Below are 10,524 nucleotides of genomic sequence, written 5' to 3' on the forward strand. Positions count from 1 at the left end.
GCTTTTCTATGTGTCCCAAAAGACCCACAGTAGGACCTTGTTCCGTGTGACACCTATTTAAGGAGTTAAGTGACTCCACCCACACTAACCACAGAAGGAACGAATGGTGAAGTGAATATATTTTTTGATTGTGGTTAACATTTGACACTTTTTTTTTTTATTCTTCATTAAAAAGGTATATATTCTATTACACTTGTATTGTTACTGATTGTTTGTCCATTTTATTGTGCAGATTGATTTTTATAAGTGCTTGGTGAAATGTTTTTACGTGTGGGTTGTAAAGATAAGATACACATCATGAAACACACTTCCACTTTGCTTGTTCAATATAACAGTAAAATAGCTTAATACTTATTTAGTAAAACATAGAAGGTATGTAAAAATGTACCCTACCCCCACCCGTGTAGGAAAGAGCACTTTCTAGAGAGAAACTTTGCAGCTCTCTAGTTTTACAATACGTGCTGGGATAAGTATGGACGTACACTGTATATGCCTTGTCATTGCATATGTACAATAATACCTCCGTCTCAAATGACTTAAACAGTCTGTCACGGTATTGGAAAATCTTATGTAATATGTCATAGAACAAAAAGGCAAAACATTCACATAACTTACAAAATATGTTGCTTTTTCTCAATAGTTTATGTTATACTCTTATGGCAATGCAGTCGTACAGGGGTAGGCAACCCTGTTTCTGATGGAACTGAAGGATTTTGTTCCAACTAGGCACCATACCTGATCAACTGAGGTAATTGATCAGTTTAGTGATATATTCAACCCGCCTGGTCTTCCGGGTTGGTTAAATCAAAAACATGAGGTGCCTGTGGCCCTCCAGACCCAGGGGCGATACTAAAACATTGAGAGTTTATGGAGTTGGTTACTTTTGTAATTGTCATGTACTTGACTATTGCTTTGGAAGTCGCAGGTGGTCTAGCAAATCTACAATTTTGATTGTATCATGAAGATATGCTGTGAGCAAAAAAAAGAGAATTTCCAAAAGTCAGATTTGATCTAGCACTGGGATTCAATGCACTGTGCTGAATCAATGAACCTGATCTCTCATAAGATTTGTATTAAATACACTGAGTGTACAAAACATTAGGAACAGGGCCTCCCGGGTGGTGCAGTGGTTAAGGGCGCTGTACTGCAGCGCCAGCTGTGCCATCAGAGTCCCTGGGTTCGCGCCCAGGCTCTGTCGTAACCAGCCGCGACCGGGAGGTCCGTGGGGCGACGCACAATTGGCCTAGCGTCGCCCGGGTTAGGGAGGGCTTGGTCGGTAGGGGTGTCCTTGTCTCATCGCGCACCAGCGACTCCTGGGCGCAGTGTGCGCTAACCAAGGTGGCCAGGTGCACGGTGTTTCCTCCGTACGGGAGTTGTAGCGATGAGACAAGATAGTAGCTACTACAACAATTGGATACCACGAAATTGGGGAGAAAAAGGGGTCAAAAAACCCCCCCAAAAAACATTAGGAAGATATTGAGTTGCACCCCCTGCTTTTGCCTCATATTTCTCATTGAATGGACTCCACAAGTTGTTGAAAGTGTTTTGCAAGGATGCTGTCCCATGTTGACTTTAATGCTTCCCACAGTTGTGTCAAGTTGGATTGGGTGGTGGACCATTCTTGATACACAGGGGAAACTGGGGAAACCCAGCATTGTTGCAGTTCCTGACACAATCAAACTGGTGCGCCTGGCACCTACCATAACCACTTAAATATTTTGTTTTGTCCCTTCACCCACTGAATAGCACACATACACAATCCATGTCTCAAGGCTTAAAAATCCTTCTTTAACCTGTCTCCTCCCCTTCATCTACACTGATTGAAGTGGATTTAACAAGTGACATCAATAAGGGATCATAGCTTTCACATTGTAAGTCTGTCATGGAAAGAGCAGGTGTTCCTAATGTTTTGTACATTCAGTATATCAGAGCTCGTCCTTGGAAGTTCTGCTTTGCATGTGAGTAGTCATTTTCTCACTTTTGAGCGAATTTATCAACAACCGTTAAGAACATGACACAACTAGTTAGGAAACGGTTGGGTTATTAACGCTCATTTGCCTAATACTGATGACAGAGTCAAATATACTTTGTGGATCATGTTGTATTTCATCTGCCAGAATGATGACTTATACAAATTAACCCTGGTAATTATTGCTATGGGACATTCCTTTGTCCAACACCATGTTAGCATTGCTCACAAGAAAGCAGCAGGCTTTGAAGTAACTAAGTAGCTTTGTTCAACGATGTCTAACCAAATTTTTTAAAAATCAGATCAGAGTATGTACAGCAGGTACAACAGGTCTGTTGAACACCAACAGTTCTTAAGAGTTGGGGCTCTCAGTAGCCACCAGGTTTCCTATCCAGAGGAGGCATGTAGTAGGTCTTGAAAGCAGAGCAGTGGGATTCATCCCTTGGCTGTTGGGTAAAGAGAAAAAAATGGGGTTAAAAGAAATACAGTGCCTTGCGAAAGTATTCGGCCCCCTTGAACTTTGCAACCTTTTGCCCACATTTCAGGCATCAAACATAAAGATATAAAACTGTATTTTTTTGTGAAGAATCAACAACAAGTGGGACACAATCATGAAGTGGAATGACATTTATTGGATATTTCAAACTTTTTTAACAAATCAAAAACTGAAAAATTGGGCGTGCAAAATTATTCAGCCCCTTTACTTTCAGTGCAGCAAACTCTCTCCAGAAGTTCAGTGAGGATCTCTGAATGATCCAATGTTGACCTAAATGACTAATGATGATAAATACAATCCACCTGTGTGTAATCAAGTCTCCGTATAAATGCACCTGCACTGTGATAGTCTCAGAGGTCCGTTAAAAGCGCAGAGAGCATCATGAAGAACAAGGAACACACCAGGCAGGTCCGAGATACTGTTGTGAAGAAGTTTAAAGCCGGATTTGGATACAAAAAGATTTCCCAAGCTTTAAACATCCCAAGGAGCACTGTGCAAGCGATAATATTGAAATGGAAGGAGTATCAGACCACTGCAAATCTACCAAGACCTGGCCGTCCCTCTAAACTTTCAGCTCATACAAGGAGAAGACTGATCAGAGATGCAGCCAAGAGGCCCATGATCACTCTGGATGAACTGCAGAGATCTACAGCTGAGGTGGGAGACTCTGTCCATAGGACAACAATCAGTCCTATATTGCACAAATCTGTCCTTTATGGAAGAGTGGCAAGAAGAAAGCCATTTCTTAAAGATATCCATAAAGTATTGTTTAAAATTTGCCACAAGCCACCTGGGAGACACACCAAACATGTGGAAGCAGGTACTCTGGTCAGATGAAACCAAAATTGAACTTTTTGGCAACAATGCAAAACGTTATGTTTGGCGTAAAAGCAACACAGCTGAACACACCATCCCCACTGTCAAACATGGTGGTGGCAGCATCATGGTTTGGGCCTGCTTTTCTTCAGCAGGGACAGGGAAGATGGTTAAAATTAATGGGAAGATGGATAGAGCCAAATACAGGACCATTCTGGAAGAAAACCTGATGGAGTCTGCAAAAGACCTGAGACTGGGATGGAGATTTGTCTTCCAACAAGACAATGATCCAAAACATAAAGCAAAATCTACAATGGAATGGTTCAAAAATAAACATATCCAGGTGTTATAATGGCCAAGTCAAAGTCCAGACCTGAATCCAATCGAGAATCTGTGGAAAGAACTGAAAACTGCTGTTCACAAATGCTCTCCATCCAACCTCACTGAGCTCGAGCTGTTTTGCAAGGAGGAATGGGAAAAAATTTCAGTCTCTCGATGTGCAAAACTTACAGACATACCCCAAGCGACTTACAGCTGTAATTGCAGCAAAAGGTGGCGCTACAAAGTATTAACTTAAGGAGGCTGAATCATTTTGCACGCCCAATTCTTCAGTTTTTGATTTGTTAAAAAAGTTTGAAATATCCAATAAATGTCATTCCACTTCATGATTGTGTCCCACTTGTTGTTGATTCTTCACAAAAAAATACAGTTTTATATCTTTATGTTTGAAGCCTGAAATGTGGCAAAAGGTTGCAAAGTTCAAGGGGGCCGAATACTTTCGCAAGGCACTGGCTAGACAATCTGGACCCTTTCTTTCTAAAATTATCTGCCGAAATTGTTGCCACCCCTATTACTAGCCTGTTCAACCTCTCTTTCGTGTCGTCTGAGATTCCCAAAGATTGGAAAGCAGCTGCGGTCATCCCCCTCTTCAAAGGGGGTGACACTCTTGACCCAAACTGCTACAGACCTATATCTATCCTACCATGCCTTTCTAAGGTCTTCGAAAGCCAAGTCAACAAACAGATTACCGACCATTTCGAATCTCCCCATACCTTCTCTGCTATGCAATCTGGTTTCAGAGCTGGTCATGGGTGCACCTCAGCCACGCTCAAGGTCCTAAATGATATCTTAACCGCCATCGATAAGAAACATTACTGTGCAGCCGTATTCATTGATCTGGCCAAGGCTTTCGACTCTGTCAATCACCACATCCTCATCGGCAGACTCGACAGCCTTGGTTTCTCAAATGATTGCCTCGCCTGGTTCACCAACTACTTCTCAGATGGAGTTCAGTGTGTCAAATCGGAGGGTCTGCTGTCCGGACCTCTGGCAGTCTCTATGGGGGTGCCACAGGGTTAAATTCTTGGACCGACTCTCTTCTCTGTATACATCAATGAGGTCGCTCTTGCTGCTGGTGAGTCTCTGATCCACCTCTACGCAGACGACACCATTCTGTATACTTCTGGCCCTTCTTTGGACACTGTGTTGACAACCCTCCAGGCAAGCTTCAATGCCATACAACTCTCCTTCCGTGGCCTCCAATTGCTCTTAAATACAAGTAAAACTAAATGCATGCTCTTCAACCGATCGCTACCTGTACCTACCCGCCTGTCCAACATTACTACTCTGGACGGCTCTGACTTAGAATACGTGGACAACTACAAATACTTAGGTGTCTGGTTAGACTGTAAACTCTCCTTCCAGACCCATATCAAACATCTCAAATCCAAAGTTAAATCTAGAATTGGCTTCCTATTTCGCAACAAAGCATCCTTCACTCATGCTGCCAAACATACCCTTGTAAAACTGACCATCCTACCAATCCTCGACATTGGCGATGTCATTTACAAAATAGCCTCCAATACCCTACTCAACAAATTGGATGCAGTCTATCACAGTGCAATCCGTTTTGTCACCAAAGCCCCATATACTACCCACCATTGCGACCTGTACGCTCTCGTTGGCTGGCCCTCGCTTCATACTCGTCGCCAAACCCACTGGCTCCATGTCATCTACAAGACCCTGCTAGGTAAAGTCCCCCCTTATCTTAGCTCGCTGGTCACCATTGCATCTCCCACCTGTAGCACACGCTCCAGCAGGTATATCTCTCTAGTCACCCCCAAAACCAATTCCTTCGTTGGCCGCCTCTCTTTCCAGTTCTCTGCTGCCAATGACTGGAACGAACTACAAAAATCTCTGAAACTGGAAACACTTATCTCCCTCACTAGCTTTAAGCACCAACTGTCAGAGCAGCTCACAGATTACTGCACCTGTACATAGCCCACCTATAATTTAGCCCAAACAACTACCTCTTTCCCTACTGTATTTAATTGATTTATTTATTTTGCTCCTTTGCACCCCATTATTTTAATTTCTACTTTGCACATTCTCCCATTGCAAATCTACCATTCCACTGTTTTACTTGCTATATTGTATTTACTTTGCCACCATGGCCTTTTTTGCCTTTACCTCATTTGCTCACATCGTATATAGACTTGTTTATACTGTATGTTTGTTTTACTCCATGTGTAACTCTGTCGTTGTATGTGTCGAACTGCTTTGCTTTATCTTGGCCAGGTCGCAATTGGAAATGAGAACTTGTTCTCAACTAGCCTACCTGGTTAAATAAAGGTGTTCTCAACTAGCCTACCTGGTTAAATAAAGGTGTTCTCAACTAGCCTACCTGGTTAAATAAAGGTGAAATAAATATAAAAAAATAAAAATATGAACAACACGCTATTCTATTGAGTCATAAGGCTGTAAATCAAGGGTCTCAGAGTAGGAATGCTGATCTAGGATGTGTGTAGCTTTTTAGATCATAATGAATAAGATTACATGGACGGATGGGGTCTGATCCTAGACCAGCACTCCTACTCGGAGATTCTTGACACATACAGCCTCAGATGTTATTTAAGATGGGCAATAAAGTCATGTCTGTACAGGACATTTTGTCGAAGGGAGTAGACATACTAGTGATTAGAGCGTTGGGGCCAGTAACCGAAAGGTTGCTGGATCGAATCCCCGAGCTGACAAGGTAACATTTTTATTTTAAATCGGTCGTTCTGCCCCTGAGCAAGACAGTTAACCCACTGTTCCCTGGCGCCGAAGACGTGGATGTCGATTAAGGCAGCCCCCCGCATCTCTCTGATTCAGAGGAGTTGGGTTAAATGCAAAATACACATTTCAGTTGTACAACTGACTACGTATCCCCCTTTCCCATAGGGATGTCCTAAAATGTACACCATAATACAGTGTGTTTACCTTAGCCAACCGGGAGTGGCACTTTTTTGATGTGATGGCTGGGAGGGACCCACGGTGAGTGATGGTGAGAACTGGCACTGTGCTAACAGGGTAGGTAATCTGGGGTGCAGGCACTACCACATTGAGCTTTGGTAATTCCACATGTGGGGCTTTGCGTCTGATCAGAGGCTCGGCAACGTGCTTTATGTTGTGCTGCAAAACATAATAATATTATTCCATCATAAGGGACCTACCATCATAGTAGGGCAAAGTACATCCAAATTATGGAATGTTTTGTCATTTTCCCAGTATGTAGCATATAAAGACATTTTATCCTACCTTTTGTAATGTGGTTGATTACTCATAAAATGTGATGTAGGGTCAACCATTTTAGGAGATGTGTCCGTCTCTTACCTGCCTCCTGCCCTGTCTGGCCATGCGCCGCAGGTGATCGACAGAGTTGGGGGTCCCACTGCTCTCTCCTCCCTCTACAGTCACAATGGCCCTGCGCAGACTATCAGCTCTCCTCTCCGCCAGCCTGAGACAAGGACAGGAGGAGGGAAGATGGCATTTACCATATGAATTAAATTAAATACTTTCTCTCACACTACACATACTACAATTATAAAGCACAGTATGTCTATGTGTTTTTATACAGTACAGTTTGTGTGCTTACCGTAGCTCTCTAAAAAAGATGTGCTGTAGCGCCGCTCTTGCGCCAATGCGCTCCTCTGGGTCGTAGGTCAGCATCTGGTAGAGCAACGACAGACTGGGTGCCGAACAGTTTGGGATGAGCTGAGATATTCCACTGCCTTTCCGCAGAGGGAAGTCAAAACGCATCGCCCTAGACCTGTCAAAAAATGTATGTACAACACTGTCACTGAGGACAATAGTTTCCACTGAACATACTGTAAGTCATTGGTCTTCATTACATGATAAGCGTATCTAACAAACATACTGAGGGAATTTTTGAAGGAGACTGTTGTCAGGTGTACCCAAAACATCATGGATCTTGGTCACCTGATCCAACTCGTTGCTTCCCGGAAACAGAGGGCTGAGACTGAAATACACAAACATGATCGTCTGTGATGTCATCAAGGCTATTTACGCGACAGCAGCTGTTCACGAATGTCTGTGGCGTCGACCGTAGAGGGCCACAACCAAAGTCTCCTACTAGAATGAACATAAGCAGTTCTGTGTCCGATTTGATGATAGATGAAAGGTACCTGATGATCTCGTAGAAAACACATCCTACACTCCACATGTCCATCTTGTGTGAGTAATAGCCGTCTGTGAGGAGGCACTCTGGGGCTCTGTACCAGCGGGTGGAGATGTACTCTGTGTGGGGAGGTTTGGAGTGCAAACTCCTGCACGAGCCAAAGTCTCCAAGTTTGAGCACGTCGTGCTATGGAAGCAACCAACCAAGTCATGGACAACATATGGTAAACAATGTTACAGTAACACTTCTGATTTACCAAATCAGCAGGCAAGGTTTTTAGCATCATAATTTTAAAAAATTCAAAATAAAAATGTTTACTTACTTTGATTAGAATGTTCTCTGGCTTAACGTCCCGGTGAAAGATCCCGTTGCTGTACCAAGATAACAACACAGTACAACTGTTCAGTTTTAGGGCAAGCAACAACAACAAAAAACAGACCCTTAAAACCCCCTCTGTGCCAGTGAAAAGGTCTGTAGGAAATGTATTTATACACGGACAAGATCCCGTCTCCATATTTTCATTCTTACCTATGCATATGATCGAGTGACTTGCAAAGTTGGTACATGTAGTGTCTGATTTTACTTTCTGGCAAAGGTTGCTGCCTCCCTGCAAGTGAGACAAGTTAGGAATGCACAAGATAACTGAATGGGGAATAGAATTTGATGTGCTGTAGTTACAGTTGTGGTAGACGTTTTATGTCATTCACAGTAGCAGTTTCACTGTGGGTCTGACCTCGTATGAACTCATAGATGTTCATCTCCATCAGCTCACATATCAAGGACAGAGTCCCTGACTCTTTGTCACTGTAACACATTGAATGAATCAGACAAAAATGATCATGTTCTTGTTCAGTTGAGGCTTCGCACAAACAATTAAAAAGACAGGGACAAACATTGTACTCACAATATCAATTCATGCAGCTGAATGATGTTTGGGTGAGGGTTCAGTCTTTTCATGGCCTGGACTTCTCGCAGGTTGTTGGCCTGTTCCAGGCTGAGCAACAAACAATAAAACCATGTAGCGAAACCTGTTATTAACTCTGTAACTGACTGATAACCACCAACACGTGTTATATTGTAGAGAACATGTATCATCGTGTCATGACTTATTTTCAAAGACGATTCACAAAATTGAGAGTTAAGAGTAGTTAGCTATACAGGTTAATAAACGTTAATGTACAGGCTTAGAAAAATCTGTTCTAAAAAGCAACATTGTCCCTAGCCGAACTCAACCTCGCAAGGTCACAGTCAGGGTATGTTGACAGTGACCTCCAGTTGGATAGGCAGGGTTAGGCAGGCTAGCTCAAGTTTCAAGGCAAGGGTCCATACACACAGAGGACGTAGAGCAGCTCAAGGCAAACAGCAGGCAGAACAATTATAAGGCAGCACACCTGATAGTTAGTTACCTGCTGAGTGACTGCTTCATCGTTTTACACGCATAATATTTCCCATCTTTCAGGCTTTGAGCCTTCACCACTTCTGAAAATGTCCCTTCTCCAATTTTGTTGATTATCTTGTAATCTGCATAACAAAACAGAGTTTAGACATGTAGCTAACGTGACTCTTGTAATAATTATTTAAAAAAAACATGCAGCTCTAGCTAGCAGCTATCTAACGTTAGCTGTATAAATATGAGAATATGAAAAGTTGCCTGGAACAGAATTTAACATGCCACGATATTTCCTAGCCAATGTAAGGTTAGCTAACGATAGCTAGTAACGTACTATCCATTCTTCAAAGTGTTCACTGCACAGAAGTAGATTATCCATACTAGTCCTATATTTAAATAAAACATTGCGATAATTTCATGGAACAGCCGTGTTGTGGAAAGATTGCTAGTTGGCTGATCGAGATAGCTCCCCCGAGATTGAAAGGCTGGAGAGAGAGAAGAAAAAAAACGCCTCGCTGCTCTAGGTAGCCATGTTAGCTGGTAACCAGGCACACCGCACCCTCAACTCTCTGACCTAAAAGGTGGATGATTGAAAACAATACATTTGTCTGGTTACAATGGTTACGCCTCGATCACACTGACATTGCAGGTGAATTTAAAAAATGGTACGCGGCACAATTTGGATATGTGTGCAACATTAATAACATTCTGCTACCATCTTTGTCAAACCGTCTACGCATATGTTAGATAAATCCAACGTACACAGAACGTACAGATTCGTCCTCTGTAACGCAATAGTGCAAGGCACACGCAGCGTTCCATTGGAAATTAATGTACTTCTGGTGTCCCAAATTGCAATGACACACTCGATGTGATTGAGGCGTTACAGTGGCTGGCTATCTATGCAGAACAAAAATATAAACGCAATTTGCAACAGTTGGGAGCTAGGCCCGAACAACGGGAGAGTCAGGCCCAGCCAATCAGAAAACGTTTTTCCCCACATAAGGGCTTTATTACAGACATAAATACTCATAGGTTTCAACAGCTGTCTGCGTGGCTGGTCTCACATGATCCCGCAGGTGAAGAAGCCGGATGTGGATCCTGGGCTGGCATGGTCTGTGGTTGTTAGGCCGGTTGGAAATACTGCCAAATTCTCTAAAACAATGTTAGAGGTGGCTCACGGTATAAAAATAAAGATTAAATTCTCCGGCAACAGCTCTGATGGACCTTGCTGCAGTCAGCATGACAATTGCACACACCCTCAAAACTAAAGACATCTGTGGCATTGTGTGACAAAACTGACCATTTTAGTGGCCTTTTGTCGCCAGCACAAGGTGCACCTGTGTAATGATCATGCTGTTTAATCAGTTATTGGGCTAATTCTGGGCCATTTT

The 10,524-nt window shown here is 42.9% G+C and overlaps 1 protein-coding gene across 4 annotated transcripts; it reads right to left on the reverse strand.

Annotated features, from left to right (window-relative positions):
- Positions 1-2,083: 2,083 nt before the first annotated feature.
- Positions 2,084-10,313, reverse strand: LOC110498186 (MAPK/MAK/MRK overlapping kinase). 4 transcript variants are annotated; one of them, XM_036955177.1, is made up of 12 exons: positions 10,198-10,313; positions 9,147-9,261; positions 8,645-8,734; positions 8,474-8,544; positions 8,269-8,347; positions 8,063-8,111; positions 7,748-7,926; positions 7,480-7,581; positions 7,198-7,371; positions 6,936-7,059; positions 6,543-6,734; positions 2,084-2,415 (listed from the first exon to the last, which is right to left on the reverse strand). In XM_036955177.1, the coding sequence occupies exons 1-12, from the start codon at positions 10,241-10,243 to the stop codon at positions 2,338-2,340; spliced, it is 1,299 nt and encodes a 432-aa protein (XP_036811072.1). In that variant the 5' UTR covers positions 10,244-10,313; the 3' UTR covers positions 2,084-2,337. The 4 variants fall into 4 exon arrangements, with proteins under 4 accessions (XP_036811072.1, XP_021430479.2, XP_036811074.1 ...); XM_021574804.2 differs by lacking the exon at positions 10,198-10,313 and adding an exon at positions 9,904-10,099; XM_036955179.1 differs by lacking the exon at positions 10,198-10,313 and adding an exon at positions 9,893-10,084.
- Between the last annotated feature and the right edge of the window lie 211 nt (positions 10,314-10,524).

The sequence above is a fragment of the Oncorhynchus mykiss genome, chromosome 19, assembly GCF_013265735.2.
Source record: "Oncorhynchus mykiss isolate Arlee chromosome 19, USDA_OmykA_1.1, whole genome shotgun sequence".
Lineage (NCBI taxonomy): Eukaryota > Metazoa > Chordata > Actinopteri > Salmoniformes > Salmonidae > Oncorhynchus > Oncorhynchus mykiss.